We start from the raw sequence: 20425 nt of genomic DNA, 5'->3' as shown, positions 1-20425 counted from the left end.
AGGTTTAAATTTGGTTGAGGAACAGCAATGGATTCAGAGTTAATGACAAAGATTGATAACTGGATGGATCTGCGATTGATCTCCATCCACATTCGCCCAAAACAATCTCAGAAGAGGCCCCTGGTGGGAGCCTTCTGTAGCTCCAGTCACCAGCCAAGGTACAGCCTTGGGCTGACTTGACCACCCTGAGTCCAAGCTCAGAAAATCTCAGTCAGACCATGCAGGGCTCCAAAACAGGGTGACTGGATCGCAGCAGCTTCTTTAACCACTGTTGGTCAACCCAGACCGCGCTCTCTGCACATCAACATCCAATTCTGTCACGTACCTGTGTGCAGATGGCGACTTATAATTCTGGTTAGTGTAAATCTCCTCCAAGCTGAATTCCTTCTTTTTCAATCTACAAACAGGAAGATCTCAATTAATCACCACAGGAAATCAGTGAATTAGCCAGCAAAATAAGATGCACTGGTATAAATCGCACTAACCTCTTGGGTTTGGGCAGCCCCATGGGGGTAAGATTAGTGTCTTGTTTGGGAACACCTTTCCGGATTCGGATCTGGGAGACCTTCCTCAGAGATCCCTTCGATTTGCTGACAGACTTGTCGTAAGGTATGCGTTCCTGAAGAGGACACAAAGTTGGTTACGACCAAGATCAATGCGAGGACAGGAGGAGGCCACTTCTACTGAGTTGGTTCCACCATTCCATTAGATCACAGCTATCCATCTTTAACACCATCTACACACCTTGGTCCACAAAGCCAACTATAACTAGCTCAATTTTAAAACTTCCAACTAATTCCCAGCCTCAGCAGCTTTTTGTGGGGATAATGGAGTGACAGTGAGAATTCTGTTACAGTCTGCATGTCAACATTGTCAACGCACCCAACCTGAAGGTCACGACCCTTGGTTCTGGCACAACTGTCGCAAGATGTCAGAGAATCTCTACAGTGCGGAACGATATCATTCAGCCCATTGAGCTCACACTGACCCAGCAAACAGAAACCCGATCAGACCCATCCTCCAACCCTATCTCTGAAACCCTGCACTCCCCATGGCCAATTCACCCTAACCTACACATCCCTGAACAATATGTGGTAATTTAGCATGGCCAATTCACCCTAACCTACACATTTGTGAACACTATGGGTAATTTAGCATGGCCAATTCACCCTAACCTACACACCCCTGAACACTATGGGTAATTTAGCATGGCCAATTCACCCTAACCTACACATCCCTGAACACTCTGGGTAATTTAGCATGGCCAATTCAACCTAACCTACACATCCCTGAACACTATGGGGTAATTTAGCATGGCCAATTCACCCTAACCTACACATCCCTGAACACTATGGGTAATTTAGCATGGCCAATTCACCCTAATCTTCACATCCCTGAACACTATGGGTAATTTAGCATGGCCAATTCACCCTAACCTACACATTTGTGAACACTATGGGTAATTTAGCATGGCCAATTCACCCGAACCTACACACCCCTGAACACTATGGGTAATTTAGCATGGCCAATTCACCCGAACCTACACATCCCTGAACACTCTGGGTAATTTAGCATGGCCAATTCACCCTAACCTGCACATCCCTGAACACTATGGGGTAATTTAGCATGGCCAATTCACCCTAACCTACACATCCCTGAACACTCTGGGTAATTTAGCATGGCCAATTCACCATAACCTACACATCCCTGAACACTATGGGGTAATTTAGCATGGCCAATTCACCCGAACCTACACATCCCTGAACACTATGGGGTAATTTAGCATGGCCAATTCACCCTAACCTCACATCCCTGAACACTCTGGGTAATTTAGCATGGCCAATTCACCCTAACCTACACATCCCTGAACACTATGGGGTAATTTAGCATGGCCAATTCACCCTAACCTACACATCCCTGAACACTATGGGTAATTTAGCATGGCCAATTCACCCTAACCTACACATCCCTGAACACTATGGGGTAATTTAGCATGGCCAATTCACCCTAACCTGCACATCCCTGAACACTATGGGGTAATTTAGCATGGTCAATTCACCCTAACCTACACATCCCTGAACACTGTGGGTAATTTAGCATGGCCAATTCACCCTAACCTGCACATCCCTGAACACTATGGGTAATTTAGCATGGCCAATTCACCCTAACCTACACATCCCTGAACACTATGGGTAATTTAGCATGGCCAATTCACCCTAACCTGCACATCCCTGAACACTCTGGGTAATTTAGCATGGCCAATTAATTCACCCTAACCTACACATTCCTGAACACTATGGGGTAATTTAGCATGGCCAATTCACCCTAACCTACACATCCCTGAACACTATGGGTAATTTAGCATGGCCAATTCACCCTAACCTGCACATCCCTGAACACTATGGGTAATTTAGCATGGCCAATTCACCCTAACCTACACATCCCTGAACACTATGGGGTAATTTAGCATGGCCAATTCACCCTAACCTACACATCCCTGAACACTATGGGTAATTTAGCATGGCCAATTCACCCTAACCTGCACATCCCTGAACACTCTGGGTAATTTAGCATGGCCAATTAATTCACCCTAACCTACACATTCCTGAACACTATGGGGTAATTTAGCATGGCCAATTCACCCTAACCTACACATCCCTGAACACTATGGGTAATTTAGCATGCCCAATTCACCCTAACCTGCACATCCCTGAACACTATGGGTAATTTAGCATGGCCAATTCACCTTAACCTACACATCCCTGAACACTATGGGGTAATTTAGCATGGCCAATTCACCCTAACCTGCACATCCCTGAACACTATGGGTAATTTAGCATGGCCAATTCACCCTAAACTTCACATCCCTGAACACTATGGGGCAATTTAGCATGGCCAATTCACCCTAACCTACACACTCCTGAACACTGTGGGTAATTTAGCATGGCCAATTCACCCTAACCTACACACCCCTGAACACTATGGGTAATTTAACATGGCCAATTCACCCGAACCTACACATCCCTGAACACTATGGGTAATTTAACATGGCCAATTCACCCTAACCTACACATCCTGAACACTATGGGTAATTTAACATGACCAATTCACCCTAACCTACACACCCCTGAACACTATGGGCAATTTAGCATGGCCAATTCACCCTAACCTACACACCCGTGAACACTATGGGGTAATTTAGCATGGCCAATTCACCCTAACCAACACACCCCTGAACACGATGGGGTAATTTAGCATGGCCAATTTACCCTAACCTACACACCCCTGAACACTATGGGGTAATTTAGCATGGCCAATTTACCCTAACCTACACATCCCTGAACACTATGGGGTAATTTAGCATGGCCAATTTACCTGGCCTGCACATCTTTGGACTGTGGGAGGAAACCCACGCAGACACGGGGAGAGGCAGCACAGCTGACCACTGAGCCAGCATGCTGCCCATCAACTTGATCACCACCGAGTCTATAAGGTAAAACACAACCTGTCCTCATTGACTGAGCTCTTTGGGGACATGGTGGCAGTGGTCACATCACTGGACTGATAACCAGGTCCAACCACCGGCCTTTCTGTAACCCTCCCACCATCAACTGCAATCCATCAGAGCTGTGAAGGTGACAGGACTCAGACGCACCACTCTCACCACAGCCCTTTGAAATGGCAGCAAGCCCCTTGTTCTCACATGCCCCAATCTTCATGCTGCACAGACTACATCTCATTTACCTTTGCAACTGCTTGTTGCATCAATCTTTATGATTGATGTGAAATCCACCCAAAATCCTGTCAGCATCAACTTTTAATAGGTATCTTCATATAGTACCCTACTTTCCCATGCTGCTGAGCAAGGTGGGTCACTCCCCACATCTCCACATCAGAGACTTTTTGTTACTTTCTTGACTAATAACCAGGAAATATCCCTTTGTATTCTCCTGACGGCTTCTTTTCCCACCTGACTGTACCACCAGACCTAACAACGTTACATCAATCCCCTCATCTGAGACACTGATACAGATTCTAAGTGGCTCAGGTTCAAGCACCAATTCTTGCTTCTGATCACTGCCTGCTAACTGATTCCCAATTTCTGTGAATACATTGCGCCTTGCCCCACTCTTGTGTAGCACCTTCTAACCTAATCCAGACCTACATCAGCCAACCCACCTCTCACTTACCTGCCACTGACCTAATCTGAACTACTTCCTCATCGGAGGGATAGGATGCCCTCCTGGGTCAAGGTGTTCACCCCCTAGCTGATTTGTCACAACACCAATTCTCAAACTCTGGTTCAATAATCCTGGAGTTACAGGCAGCTAAAGCAGATGATGCTGCCTGGGGGTCGCTCTCTTGCACAGGTGTGTGCACACACATAAACAGTCTCTCTCTCTCTCTCTCTCTCCCTGCAGATACGACAGGCAGGGGGCTGTATGATTGGAGGGTCCCAATCTGTCCCTGGGAATGGTGATGGTCAGTATGTCCCCATGAGCTGCCTAGCTGCTGTGTCATTTGCACAAATGACACAGGGCATGCACCAGTGGCAGCACCGATCCCTGTAGGTGAATCCACACACACATGGAGACAGATTACAAAACCTTTCCCCGCACCACAGTGACCCCATTCACAGGCTTGGAAATTGTTGCCACCACTCAGGGGGAACTGAGAGTGTATGAGGAGGTGGGAGGGGCCGAGAGGGGGTGGGTCCTGTTGGAGGAGAGCAGAGCTTGCTGATCCACCAGACCTCCATGGTGCTACAAGAAAGCTCATGACCCCAAAACCTGATCCAACTTGGGGTCCTAGCCCCGACAGGCTGAGCAGTGCTGGTCAATCAAAACTATATATATATATAAAGGCCACGTCAGGGTGAATGTACTCATCTCACACAATTAACTGACATTCAATCTTAGATGAAGGCCTTTCAGTCAAACCAGATGGTGTTGAATTTTAGCTTCCCAACCTGAGTATAATCCAAAACATTCATCCCAATCCTGTCTCCTTTCCCTTTAACTGGGAATACTGTGGTGCAGTGGCAACATCACTGGATTAGCGATCCATTGCTCTCGGCTAACGTACTCAGGACATGGTCTCAAGTCTATCGAATTCAATTAATAATTGGAATTGGAAACTAATCTGAGTGATGGTGGCCATGAAACTGTCATCAAATGTTGGGAAGACCCATGTCCTTCAGGGATGGAAACTGCCATCTTTTCTGGATCTGGCTTGTGTGCGACCCACAGCAGTATCGCGGACTCTCAGCTGCCCCTCTGAAACGGCAAAGTGAGCTCATTCTAAGGCAGTTAGGGATGGGCAGCCAATGTTGCCCTAGCCAACGATGGCCATATCTCACGAAAGAATTTAAAAAAGACCAAATCCATCAAGAGGCATCATAGAATCCCTACAGTGTGGAAACAGGCCCTTCGGCCCAACAAGTCCACACTGACCCTGCAAAGGGTAACCCACCCAGACCCATTCCGCTATCCTATTTCTTTACATTTACCCCTGACTAATGCGCCTAACCTACACATCCCTGAACACTCTGGGCAATTTAGCATGGCCAATCCACCTGAGCTGCACATCTTTGGAATGTGGGAGGAAACAGGAGCACCCGGAGGAAATGCCACACAGTCGCCCAAGGCTGGAATCAAACCCAAGAGCTATGAGGCAGCAGTGCTAACCACTGAGCCACAACATGAAGTCCATGCCATGGATATCGATAAAGGAAGTGGGGTACTAATCAGCTATGATCTGATTACACGGTGGAATTTGCTCAGGGCTGCATTTCACAGCTTTTTCTCGATCTTTCTCCACATTCTATAATAATCTTTCGATCTACCAAATTTCAGTTAACCCCCAGCTCCAGCCAGGCGTCAGTGCGAGGGGGCTTGAACAGGGAGAGTTCTATCTTTTCACCCTGAATGGTCCAGCTCTCACACTCAGGCAGCACCTCCTTCGGCAGTAACATGGATGGATGATGAAGACCGGTCTCACTTACCTCTTTTTCTTCCGAGTGAAGTTGGGTTTCGACGTAAGTAATGCTTGGGACGAGGGGTGCAGAGGAGCTGAAGGTGCTGTCAGTAACAGTGCATCCTGGTGTTGAGGTAGGCGGGTCTGGTAAAGTGGGGTACGGCTCTTTAATGCAGGCAAAGTTCAAGGGCTGCAGGTCACTGTGGAGGAACAGCACAAAGGTTACACCAGACCCTCCCTCAGGACCAGGCTGGTCACTGACACTAAAAATGCCCAGTAAAACAGAATCACAAAGACGGACACCAGCAAACAGTTTTCTCCACGCTCTCCTGATCCTGCAGAGTGTTGATTCAGGAATGTCTCTGTCTCATAGACATCACCAGCTATCGTACCCAATTGCAAGATGCTGCATGCTGCTAACATGCTTAACTGAGCATAACGGCATTCCAGCCATGCCTCACCCAGCATCCACACGACTGAGGACTCACCAATACAGACTGTCCAAAGGTAGGAGCGTGGGCTCATAACCAGGTGCATGGGTCATGGTCCCTTCCTGCCCTGGCCAAGTTCATCACAATCTCATGGGACCTAAGCTAAACATTTTCGGCTCCAATTGCACTCAGTAGCCAGGCTAGTACACCCTTCATACCGAAAGCTACAAGATAAACCTTCATCAATAGAAACAATACAGATTGTGCTCCTATCCACTCTGGGCAATTAGAATCAAGAGATTCTCTCTTGTTCAGGTCACTCAAGTGTTACCTCCTGGTACTAAGCAGACAGAGAATACTGAATACTGGGAGACTGAAAAGAGGCACACACTCCTCTCCAAGTCAGGAAGGAACATTGCAATTTTCACAAATGCAAAAATGTGGTTGGCATATCATTAATTATATTCAGGAGGAGACAAAAGGACCAGAGTAGGAGGATCTGAAGGGAGAGACCAGGGTCCTACACCAACTATACGTGTGAACAGAAGAACTGATTCTCCACAGCAACTGCAAACCTGTACCGAGAACCAGTGTTCCATAGTAACCGCACACCTGTACTGAGAACCAGTGTTGCATATTAACCGCACACCTGTACTGAGAGACCAGTGTCCCATCGTAACCGCACACATGTACTGAGAACCTGTGTTGCATAGTAACCGCACACCTGTACTGAGAACCAGTGTTCCATAGTAACCGCACACCTGTACTGAGAAACCAGTGTTCCATAGTAACCGCACACCTGTACTGAGAACCAGTGTTCCATAGTAACCGCACACCTATACTGAGAACCAGTGTTCCATAGTAACCGCACACCTGTACTGAGAAACCAGTGTTCCATAGTAACCGCACACCTGTACTGAGAAACCAGTGTTCCATAGTAACCGCACACCAGTACTGAGAACCAGTGTTCCATAGTAACCGCACACCTATACTGAGAACCAGTGTTCCATAGTAACCGCACACCTGTACTGAGAAACCAGTGTTCCATAGTAACCGCACACCGGTACTGAGAACCAGTGTTCCATAGTAACCGCACACCTGTACTGAGAACCAGTGTTCCATAGTAACCGCACACCTGTACTGAGAACCAGTGTTCCATAGTAACTGCACATCTGTACTGAGAACCAGTGTTGCATAGTAACCGCACACCTGTACTGAGAACCAGTGTTCCATAGTAACCGCACACCTGTACTGAGAACCAGTTTTGCATAGTAACCGCACACCTGTACTGAGAACCAGTGTTCCATAGTAACCACACACCTGTACTGAGAACCAGTGTTCCATAGTATCCTCACACCTGTACTGAGAACCAGTGTTCCATAGTAACCACACACCTGTACTGAGAACCAGTGTTCCATAGTAACCGCATACCTGTACTGAGAACCAGTGTCCCATAGTAACTGTACACCTGTACGGAGAACCAGTGTTCCGTAGTAACCGCACACCTGTACTGAGAACCAGTGTTCCATAGTAACCGCACACCTGTACTGAGAACCAGTGTTCCATAGTAACCGCACACCTGTACTGAGAACCAGTGTTCCATAGTAACCGCACACCTGTACTGACAACCAGTATTCCATAGTAACTGTACACCTGTACTGAGAACCAGTGTTCCATAGTAACCGCACACCTGTACTGAGAACCAGTGTTGCATAGTAACCGCACACCTGTACTGAAAACCAGTGTTGCATAGTAACCGCACACCTGTACTGACAACCAGTGTCCCATAGTAACTGTACACCTGAACTGAGAACCAGCGTTGCATAGTAACCACACATCTGTACTGAGAACCAGTGTTCCATAGTAACCACACACCTATACTGAGAACCAGTGTTGCATAGTAACCGCACACCTGTACTGAGAACCAGTGTCCCATAGTAACCGCACACCTGTACTGAGACCAGTGTCCCATAGTAACCACACACCTGTACTGAGAAACCAGTGTTCCATAGTAACCGCACACCTGTACTGAGAACCAGTGTTCCATAGTAACCGCACACCTGTACTAAGAACCAGTGTTCCATAGTAACCGCACACCTGTACTGAGAAACCAGTGTTCCATAGTAACCGCACACCTGTACTGAGAACCAGTGTTCCATACTAATCGCACACCTGTACTGAGAACCAGTGTTGCATAGTAACCGCACACCTGTACTGAGAACCAGTGTTCCGTAGTAACTGTACACCTGTACTGAGAACCTGTGTTGCATAGTAACCGCACACCTGCACTGAGAACCAGTGTTCCATAGTAACCGCACACCTATACTGAGAACCAGTTTTGCATAGTAACCGCACACCTGTACTGAGAACCAGTGTTCCATAGTAACCGCACACCTGTACTGAGAACCAGTGTTCCATAGTAACCGCACATCTGTACTGAGAACCAGTGTCCCAAAGTAACCACACACCTGTACTGAGAACCAGTGTCCCATAGTCACTGCACACCTGTACTGAGAACCAGTGTTGCATAGTAACCGCACACCTGTACTGAGAACCAGTGTTGCATAGTAATCGCACACCTGTACGGAGAACCAGTGTTCCATAGTAACCGCACACCTATACTGAGAACCAGTGTTCCATAGTAACTGTACATCTGTACTGAGAACCAGTGTTGCATAGTAACCGCACACCTGTACTGAGAACCAGTGTTCCACATAGCAACTGCACACCTGTACTGAGAACCAGAGTTCCATAGCAACCGCACACCTGTACTGAGAACCAGTGTTCCATAGCAACTGCACACCTGTACTGAGAACCAGTCTTCCACAGTAACTGCACACATGTACTGAGAAACTAGTGTCACATAGCAACCGCACACCTGTGGTGAGAACCAGTGTTCCATAGCAACTGCTCACCTGTACCGAGAACATAGAACAATACAGCACAGAACAGGCCCTTCGGCCCACGATGTTGTGCTTAACATTTGCCCTAGCTTAAGCACCCCATCCCTGTACCTATCCATTTGCCGCTTAAAGGTCACCAATGATTCTGACTCTGCCACTCCCACAGGCAGTGCATTCCATGCCCCCACCACTCTCTGGGTAAAGAACCCACCCCTGACATCTCCCCTATACCTTCCACCCTTCACCTTAAATTTATGTCCCCTTGTAACACTCTGTTGGACCCGGGGGAAAAATCTCTGACTGTCTACTCTATCTATTCCTCTGATCATCTTATAAACCTCTATCAAGTCACCCCTCATCCTTCGCCGTTCCAATGAGAAAAGGCCTAGCACTCTCAACCTATCCTCGTACGACCTATTCTCCATTTCAGGCAACATCCTGGTAAATCTTCTCTGCACCCTCTCCAAAGCTTCCACATCTTTCCGAAAGTGAGGCGACCAGAACTGCACACAGTACTCCAAATGTGGCCTTACCAAGGTCCTGTACAGCTGCAACATCACCTCACGACTCTTGAATTCAATCCCTCTGCTAATGAACGCTAATACACCATAGGCCTTCTTACAAGCTCTATCCACCTGAGTGGCAACTTTCAAAGATCTATGAACATAGACCCCAAGATCCCTCTGCTCCTCCACCTTACTAAGAACCCTACCGTTAACCCTGTATTCCGCATTCTTATTTGTCCTTCCAAAATGGACAAGCTCACACTTGACAGGGTTGAACTCCATCTGCCATTCCTCAGCCCAGCTCTGCATCATATCTAAGCCCCATAGCAACTGCACACCTGTACTGAGAAACCAGTGTTCCATAATAACTGCACACCTGTACTGAGAAACCAGTGTTGCATAGTAACTGCACACCTGTACTGAGAACCAGTGTTCCATAGTAACCGCACACCTGTACTGAGAAACCAGTATTCCATAGTAACCACACACCTGTACCGAGAAACCAGTGTTGCATAGTAACTGCACACCTGTACTGAGAACCAGTGTTCCATAGTAACCGCACACCTGTACTGAGAACCAGTGTTCCATAGTAACCGCACACCTGTACTGAGAAACCAGTGTTCCATAGTAAACGCACACCTGTACTGAGAACCAGTGTCCCATAGTAACTGCACACCTGTACTGAGAACCAGTGTTCCATAGTAACCGCACACCTGTACTGAGAAACCAGTGTCACATAGCAACTGCACACCTGTACTGAGAAACCAGTGTTCCAAAGCAACTGCTCACCTGTACTGAGAAACCAGTGTTCCATAGTAACTGCACACCTGAAGTAAGAGACCAGTGTCACATAGCAACTGCACACCTGTACTGAGAACCAGTGTTCCATAGTAACCGCACATCTGTCCTGAGAACCAGTATTCCATAGTAACTGTACACCTGTACTGAGAAACCTGTGATCCATAGCAACTGCTCACCTGTACTGAGAAACCAGTGTTCCATAGTAACTGCACACCTGTACTGAGAACCAGTGTCCCTTGGCAACTGCACACCTGTACTGAGAACCAGTGTTCCATAGTAACCACACACCTGTACTGAGAACCAGTGTTCCACAGTAACTGCACACCTGTACTGAGAAACCAGTGTTCCATAGTAAGCACACACCTGTACCAAGAAATCAGCGTTCCATAGTAAGCACACACCTGTACTGAGAACCAGTGTTCCACAGTAACTGCACACCTGTACTAAGAGACCAGTGTTCCATAGTAACCGCACACCTGTACTGAGAACCAGTGTTCCATAGTAACTGCACACCTGTACTGAGAAACCAGTATTCCATAGTAACCACACACCTGTACCGAGAAACCAGTGTTGCATAGTAACTGCACACCTGTACTGAGAACCAGTGTTCCATAGTAACCGCACACCTGTACTGAGAACCAGTGTTCCATAGTAACTGCACACCTGTACTGAGAACCAGTGTTCCATAGTAACCGCACACCTGTACTGAGAAACCAGTGTCACATAGCAACTGCACACCTGTACTGAGAAACCAGTGTTCCAAAGCAACTGCTCACCTGTACTGAGAAACCAGTGTTCCATAGTAACTGCACACCTGAAGTAAGAGACCAGTGTCACATAGCAACTGCACACCTGTACTGAGAACCAGTGTTCCATAGTAACCGCACATCTGTCCTGAGAACCAGTGTTCCATAGTAACTGTACACCTGTACTGAGAAACCTGTGATCCATAGCAACTGCTCACCTGTACTGAGAAACCAGTGTTCCATAGTAACCGCACACCTGTACTGAGAACCAGTGTCCCTTGGCAACTGCACACCTGTACTGAGAACCAGTGTTCCATAGTAACCACACACCTGTACTGAGAACCAGTGTTCCACAGTAACTGCACACCTGTACTGAGAAACCAGTGTTCCATAGTAAGCACACACCTGTACCAAGAAATCAGCGTTCCATAGTAAGCACACACCTGTACTGAGAACCAGTGTTCCACAGTAACTGCACACCTGTACTAAGAGACCAGTGTTCCATAGTAACCGCACACCTGTACTGAGAACCAGTGTTCCATAGTAACTGCACACCTGTACTGAGAACCAGTGTTCCACAGTAACTGCACACCTGTACTGAGAAACCAGTGTTCCATAGTAAGCACACACCTGTACTGAGAGACCAGTGTTCCATAGCAACCGCACACCTGTACCAAGAAATCAGCGTTCCATAGTAAGCACACACCTGTACTGAGAACCAGTGTTCCACAGTAACTGCACACCTGTACTAAGAGACCAGTGTTCCATAGTAACCGCACACCTGTACTGAGAGTCAGTGTTCCATAGTAACTGCACACCTGTACTGAGAAACCAGTCTTCCATAGTAACTGCACACCTGTACTGAGAAACCAGTGTTCCATAGTAAGCACACACCTGTACTGAGAACCAGTGTTCCATAGCAACTGCATACCTGTACCGAGAAATCAGCATTCCATAGTAAGCACACACCTGTACTGAGAACCAGTGTTCCACAGTAACTGCACACCTGTACTAAGAGACCAGTGTTCCATAGTAACTGCACACCTGTACTGAGAAACCAGTGTTCCATAATATGCACACACCTGTACTGAGAGACCATCGTTCCATAGCAACCGCACACCTGTACCAAGAAATCAGCGTTCCATAGTAAGCACACACCTGTACTGAGAACCAGTGTTCCACAGTAACTGCACACCTGTATTAAGAGACCAGTGTTCCATAGTAACCGCATACCTGTACTGAGAGTCAGTGTTCCATAGTAACTGCACACCTGTACTGAGACACCAGTGTCCCATAGCAACTGCACACCTGTACTGAGAAACCAGTGTTCCATAGTAACTGCACATCTGTACTGAGAAACCAGTGTCACATAGCAACTGCACACCTGTACTGAGAGACCAGTGTTCCATAGCAACTGCACACCTGTACTGAGAAACCAGCATTCCATAGTAACTGCACACCTGTACTGAGAGACCGGTGTTCCATAGTAACTGCACATCTGTACTGAGAGACCAGTGTTCTATAGTAACTGCACACCTGTACTGAGAAACCAGCATTCCATAGTAACTGCACACCTGTACTGAGAGACCAGTGTTCCATAGTAACTGCACACCTGTACTGAGAGACCAGTGTTCCATAGTAACTGCACACCTGTACTGAGAGACCAGTGTTCCATAGTAACTGCACACCTGTACTGAGAGACCAGTGTTCCATAGTAACTGCACACCTGTACTGAGAGACCAGTGTTCCATAGTAACTGCACACCTGTACTGAGAGACCAGTGTTCCATAGCAACTGCACACCTGTACTGAGAAACCAGCATCCTGCTGTCACCCATACAAGCTGTTCTGACACTTACATTCTCTTATTGGTCTGCAGAATTAGCAAGGACTTGGCTTCACTCATATTGGCTCCATTTCCAGCGATGATATTGGACGGATGGAAACTGAATAAACAAAGAGAAACTCAGTGTGTTGATAAGTGAATCCTTCAAAACGACGTGCAAGGGTTTTTGTGTGTGATGGTGGGGTGGTTGAAAGGCAGGAAAACCGCTGATGTGAGAGATAAAAGACTGTTGCATCATGAAAAGACACACAATGTTGGAAAACAGTTACAAAGGGTAAATCCCTCAACATTGCAAAATCTAGAATTGGAACATAACAGCTAAGGATTTTAACTTCAGTCCGCAGCACGCCAATTTCAGAAAGTTTGAAGTGAAGAATGTTGCAGGTGGTCTTCTGTCAGAGATATTTACGCTCAGGTCTGAACAGAACCTGAACATTCATTGCACTCCATTGACATGTACACTTGATTTCTGCCAAGACAAGCACCAATCATCTTCTGCGCTGTTTTGTTAATTACTAAATCAAATGCTATTTCCCAGTGAAAGGAGTCAAAGGGACAGAAAGCTGTGCACATACCTCGCTGCTCAGAGGAAGGGGTTTCTTACTTGGTGCTAAGGTACACAGAGGCTGTTAACTGGTAATGGGGGGTGAGGAGATCCAGGTTTGGTGATCAGTGGGGGGGGTCAGTGACAGGGAAGGAGGCTGGAGGGAGGTGACCCTGTTAAGGTGACGTCAACAGCTGAATCCTCACAGTTGGCAATCAATGGCTTTACTACATTAGACCAAAAAGGTGTGTGAGATTGGGAAGGGAAATGGCTTATTGGCATTTGTGGCAGGTGGATTAGTACAGAAGAACAAAGATATCTTGCTACAACTGAATAGGGCCTTGTTGAGATGACATCCGCAATGCAGGGCACAGTTTCAATCGGATGAATGGACTTGCTTTGGATGTGGTACTGCAAAGATTCACCGGATTAGCCCCTGGGATGAAGGGATTTCCTTACAGGAAACTCAAGAAATTGGGATTTTACTCTCTGGAGTTTAGTAAAGTGAAGATCTTACTGAGATCTCCCAAATCACTGAGCTTGCTTCCCCCAGGCTGGGGAGTCTAGTGCTGAAAGGGGACCACCATTTCGGACTCAGTTAAAGAATCTTTTGTGAACTGTGAAGAATTGCTGTGAATCTTTGGAATGAAAATAATGAAGGGCATCAATAAGATGAGGGTGGGGGTGTCCAAAACTAGAGGGCATATATTCAAGGTGAGAGGGGAAAGATTTAAAGGGACCTGAGGGGCAGCTTTTTCATGCAGAGGGTGGTTTGTATTTGGAATGAATTGCCAGAGGAAGTGGTGGAAGGAGATGCAATGACAACATTTAAAAGACATTTGGACAGGCACACGAATAGTAAAGGTTTAGAGCGATATGGGCCAAACACAGGCAAATGGGAATAATTTAGTTTGGGAAACTTGGTCGGCACGGACTAGTCAGACCAAAGGGTCTGTTTCCGTGCTGTATGACTCTCTGCCCTGGAGAGCTCCATTGAACATACTTTTAAAAATCTGTCAGCTTGACTCAGCCTTGCGTCTTATGAATTCACAGGAAATGGTGGTCAGACAGGAAAATAACGCAAGGTCGATGATCAGCTACGACCACAGAACAGTAGATAATACTGGATGGACCGAATGGCGTACTCCTGCATTTTACCTTCTTATGAAAGGAATAAAGTGGGTCACAAATGAATCTTTCACTAGAAAATCATGGAATAACAATAGCCTGAAAAGTAATGAGGTGAGAATAAAGATCAGATCGCTAGGTACCATGAATGGTCAGGGACCAGACAGTTGGGAAATTGCTCGAGGTTCAGTCCCTGTTCTGCCATTCAACGAGATCGTGGCTGACCTGTAACAATTCCACACCTCAAAACCAAGGATAAACAAAACGCCTCAGTTTTGAAAACAGCAGAAAGATAATCAAATTAATTTGCCCCTACTGCAACAGTATGTTAAACAAAACTGGGGAACTGGGGATGGTAACTCTCAAAAGGCCTCTTGAAGAATTGGACCGATATTTCAATATTACAGGATATAACGTATTTGGAAACTATATGGAAGTAATGCAGGGTTACTACAGTCAGGTAAAAATGGCAATTGGAAAATAAATGATCAAAGTGACATTAAGACACAAACTATCTCTAGGCATTAAGACATGGATAAAAAGGAATCGATCATGCTAATCATTTCTGGTCTCCTTCCTATCGGAAAGATGTGAAACTTGAAAGGGTTCAGAAAAGATTTACAAGGATGTTGCCAGGGTTGGAGGATCTGAGCTATATGGAGAGGCTGAACAGGCTGGGGCTGTTTTCCCTGGAGCGTCGGAGGCTGAGGGGTGACCTTATAGAGGTTTACAAAATTATGAGGGGCATGGATAGGATAAATAGACAAAGTCTTTTCCCTGGGGTCGGGCATACGTTTAGGGTGAGAGGGGAAAGATATAAAAGAGACCTAAGGGGCAATATTTTCACACATAGAGTGAATGAGCTGCCAGAGGAAGTGGTGGAGGCTGGTATAATTTCAACATTTAAGAGGCATTTGGATGGGTATATGAATAGGAAGGGTTTGGAGGGATATGGGCCGGGTGCTGGCAGGTGGGACTAGATTAGGTTGGGATATCTGGTCGGTATGGACAGGTTGGGCTGAAGGGTCTGTTTCCATGTTGTACATCTCTATGACTCTATGACTGCACCCAAATAACAGAGGGAAATGATATAGGCAAACTAATAAAATGAGAAAAAGACATTGACATTAATTATGAGAGATATCAACTAGCTTAAACCAAACTTTTAAGGATTGTGGAAAGGGAGATAGGTTTTTAAAGAATGTGAACTGGCCTCCTTTCTTACCCAGTATAAAAGGCCCAAGGACAGTGCAATCACTGCTGGAAACAAGCAGAGCAGGTCAGAGAAATAAACATGGGGGACCGGCCAGGCATTAGCAACCACAAAGTAAGATATGAGCTGGTGACTGAGACAAATATAAGTGATAGATTATGTCAACAGATTGAAGAAGAAAGCAATTATAAAGTGAATGAGAATGGAAATAGTGAAGGAAATAAGAAAAATAAATTGACAAAGGCCATGAGAAATAAAAAGGTCAAGAAAGCATGAAAATATATTCATCTAAAAACATAAAAATACCCTATAACTTAAAATATTTAGGGAGCACATTTAATGTGATAAAATATCCCAAAGTGCTACACAGAAGGATTACCAAACACAGTATGAGATCCAACCATACGAGGAGATATTATGAAAGCACAGGACTGCTAGATAAAATGACCGAAAGCTTGGTTAAAGTTAGGTTTTAAAGAATATTTTCAAGAGACTAAGTGATATAAAGATGCAGAGAAGGGAATTCTAGAGCTTGGAGTCTGAGGCAAGGTCACTAGAGGAGTGTTTAAAGAAAGGGGATCATAGAATCCTGGCAGTGTGGAAGCAGGCCATTTGATCCCTTACATCCACACTGACTCTCCAAAGAGGATCCCACCCAGACCCACTCCCTCCACCCTATCCCTGTAACCCTGCATTTCCCATGGCTAATCCATCTATCTTGTACACTAGGACTGTATCCCTAGACACTAGGGGCAATCCATCTAAGCTGCACATCTTTGGACTATGGGAGGAAACCCATGCAGACACAGGGAGAATATGCAAACGCCAACACAGACAGTCCCCCGAAGCTGGACTCAAACCCGGGTCCCTGTCGCTGTGAGGTAGCCGTGCTAACCACTGAGCCACTGTGCTGTGCCGCACAATATGAAAGAAGCACAAATAACGTTTGAGGGTTGTCGGGCCAGAGGTCACTACAGAGGTGTGGAGAGGGCGAGGCCATGGACGGCTCTGAAAACAAGGAAACATGTTTCAGGTCAGTGAGCATGGGGGAGGATGGCGAGGTGAAACAAACAGTTCTTGCTGACAGTTAAGACATGAGACAGGAGAGCTCTGGGCTAGGTCAGGTTTACTGAGTTCAGAAAGTGCGGGGGCAGCTGCCAGGGTGCTGCAACAGCTACATCTCAAGGTAACAAAGGCATCAATGAGGGTTTCAATAGCACAGCAGTGAAGACTGGGTGAATCAAAGGAGGTGGAAATAATCAGTCGTAAAGGAGGCACGAACTTCAGATCACATGACAATCTCGCACTCACATGGGACACCAAGTTATAAACAGTCTGGTTTAGTCCCAGATCATTGCCAGGGTGAGGGATGGGGTCAGTTTCTCGGGATGAAAGCAATGGCTTCGGTCATCCCAACATTGAATGGGGAGGGGGGGTGGACATTATGGCTCACTCAGAACTGGATATTGGACATACAGCTGGATAACCGAGCAGCTGCAGAGTTGTTGGAAGAGTTGGTGGTGAGGTCAAGCAGGTTACTGGCAGTGGGTGTGTAAATTGACCTTTCACCTTCGGACGATGTCGTTGGGGGTCAACACAATGAGGAGTAAGAATGAAATGCCGGGGTTGAGTAGAGATACTGATAATCACTCCGTCTTAAGATTGCGTGTTAATTATTGGACAGTAAAAAAACAAAAAAACCCAGAAAGTTCGGAAGGAAGCCAGTGAAAGGTCAAAAATACAAAGGAAATAATAAAAAGTATTGTCCAGACACAAACAGGAATATTCAGATATGGACAGTGCCTCGAAAGACAAACTCTCAGATAACAGCAGCAAAATTAGAAAAATATTGCCTGATCATTTCATCTCAGCATCCACAGAGGAAACATGACGTTAGCAGAGATTTGAAAGGTTATTCAAGTGATAATGACAAGTGATGAAGGTGACATGATGAGCCAGAAACTGGAAAAGATAAAGCCCCTGTTTTTTTTAAAAAAATGCATCAAGGTGATTAGGGGGACAGAGGCGTTAAAATGTACCAATTAGAAAAGTGGTATATAGCTAAAATTATGGCTACTTTCCAAAAGAATAAACACAGGAAACATACAAACTGATCATCGTCATGGTGATCAGAGGAAGAATGATGGAATCTTGATTCCAAAAGAAAAAAAAAGGCAAGTTCAAAAATACTGCCAGGGATTGAAAAAAACATAAGTCTTGACTTTCCGTGTTGAATTCTGTGAAGTAACAGAGAACATAAAGGTAATGCGGTGGATGGAATATATACAAACTTTTAAAAGACCTTCAATAGGTATCTGAAGGAGACCTATGAGTAAGGTCAGAGCATGTGAAGGCAACAGGGCAAGTAGCAAAAGGACATGAGAGTCAAGGTGAGAGGTCATTGCTGCTGGGACAGAGGTCAGAGAATTCTGATTGGTTTTGTTGCCAGTGGTTGATGAATAGGTTTATCCACTTTCAGTTTTGAACTCAGCGGAAATAACTCGAGTTTCAGAAAAGCTGCATTTGGGTATTGACCTTTGGGTAATGTTGTCAGAAATGTGCTCGAGAGCTTTTATACTGTTGCATACTCTTACCTCTATCCATAAGAATGTGAGAAATTACGAAATGAGAAAAGGTCGAGAGATAGCTCATCAACAAACCACAAATAAATATCCCTTGTTATGGGGAACTACAGTTTACTGCTTTAATAAGTGAGAAAACTGGAAATACAATTCCAGAAATTGCAGCTGACCAAACATTTTGTGGTGCTGCTGATGCTGAGCAAGACTGGCACTAGTACGGTTTGCCAAATTGGAGAACAAAGAGACACGTTTCTAAATTCAGCATTGTTGGAGCAGGGGTCAATGTAGGTCAGCGGGTTTAGGGGTGAACAGGTGAGAACTTTAAACGAGTTCCACCTTATACTGACTTCAAGGTGGGAGGCTGGTCAGGAGGACATTGGAACAGCTGGGCCGAGAGATAGGAAAGGTACAAATGAGGGAGTCAGCCCCAGGTAAGTCAGGGACTGGAGCTGAGATGGAGAATGAGAGAGAGAGAGAGAGAGAGAGAGAGAGAGAGAGAGAGAGAGTGTGTGTGTGTGAGTGGAGTCAGATGCACAGGTTACACCCAGGTTAGCGACAGATCTGACATGGTACAATCTTTGCGAGCGTCAGCTGTGGTGAAGCCACAGATAGCAGGCACACGAAAACTCCAAAACTTGAAAAAAACTGCAAACCTATTGTAAAAGAAAAGAGAGAAAAAGGAAAGAGAATGTCCCAAACAAAATCTGACTGAAGGAGCAAGCTATTTCAGATCAGCATCTGTATGTATGGAATAAACTGTGAGCATTCCTTACATTCTGCAATGTAATTTTACAGAAAAAAAATTTGATAAGGAGGAAAGTATGGCACTAATGTGTCATGATAGTATATTTGTCATTAACCTGATCAGAGACGTTTCTAGCCCACAGACAGGGACACATCCACCATACCACAAAGCCCTCTCTAAGTACAGTCGGTTCTGATATAACGTGATTGTGCGAGACAAGAAAATTGCTCAGGGGCTGAGCAATTTAAAATAATGGGGCTGGAATCACGTTATAGCCAATCCAGGTAAGGAAAGTGTGCGTTCCACAAATAACGGTCCAAATTCTTCAATCGCATTAAAGCCAATTCGCGTTGAAAAAACACGCAATATGGAAGAACCGACTCCATATTACAAACTTTATAAAAATGGCTAATCTGATCTTTTCAAAATATATGATGCAGCATCCGACAAAGTGGCTCCCTCGAATCACTCAGCTCACTGCTGTCAGAAAGGCAGAGACATCTGGAATTAACTGAAGCCTTGGATAATCAGGGGGGGCACCATCGAAGGTGTGAGAATTCAAAGCTTCTGAGGGAAAACACAACAAGAGCCTCCCAACCCGCACAGGGAATTCCAACATTATTACCTTTGCTTTGTGGGGCAACGGTAAACTTAACCTTGATCTGTATAACACTCTGTAAAATACAATTTTACAGCAGAATACCAAGGAGGAAACGGAGGCAATATCAGAGGTATGGGGGGGGGGAAGGAGGGTGAAAGAGAGACAGACAGAGAGATGGTGGGGGGGGGGGGGAGAGAGAGGTGGGGGAGGGAGGGAAGAGGGGATGAGGGGAGGGTTGGGAGAGAGCGGGCAGAGAGAGGGAGGGGGGTGAGACAGATTGAGGGAGGCAGGGGGGCAAGAGAGAGAGAGAGAGAGAGACAGAGAGAGACAGAAAAGTGGGGGAAGGGGGAGGAGAGAGAGCAGGAAGAGAGGAAGGGGGATGAGAGAGAGCGAGGGAGGTGACA

At 45.9% G+C, this 20425-nt stretch overlaps 1 protein-coding gene across 2 annotated transcripts in view; it reads right to left on the bottom strand.

The window, feature by feature from the left end:
* The window catches only part of LOC122562843 (uncharacterized), a 60898-nt gene that overhangs the window by 6381 nt on the left and 34092 nt on the right, over window positions 1-20425 (bottom strand). The window contains exons 5-8 of one of the 2 annotated variants that reach the window (XM_088000188.1): window positions 13222-13308; window positions 6005-6176; window positions 486-619; window positions 326-397 (exon numbers count right to left, since the gene is read on the bottom strand). In XM_088000188.1, coding sequence (XP_087856314.1) covers window positions 326-397; window positions 486-619; window positions 6005-6176; window positions 13222-13308 — 465 coding nt within the window. The remainder of the gene's footprint in view (window positions 1-325; window positions 398-485; window positions 620-6004; window positions 6177-13221; window positions 13309-20425) is intronic. The other variant, XM_088000189.1, reaches the window with a different exon arrangement.

Source organism: Chiloscyllium plagiosum, unplaced genomic scaffold (genome assembly GCF_037043375.1).
Source record: "Chiloscyllium plagiosum isolate Xiang-an unplaced genomic scaffold, Cpla_swu_hap1 HiC_scaffold_24, whole genome shotgun sequence".
NCBI lineage: Eukaryota > Metazoa > Chordata > Chondrichthyes > Orectolobiformes > Hemiscylliidae > Chiloscyllium > Chiloscyllium plagiosum.
This window is presented reverse-complemented; position numbering and strand designations above follow the sequence as displayed.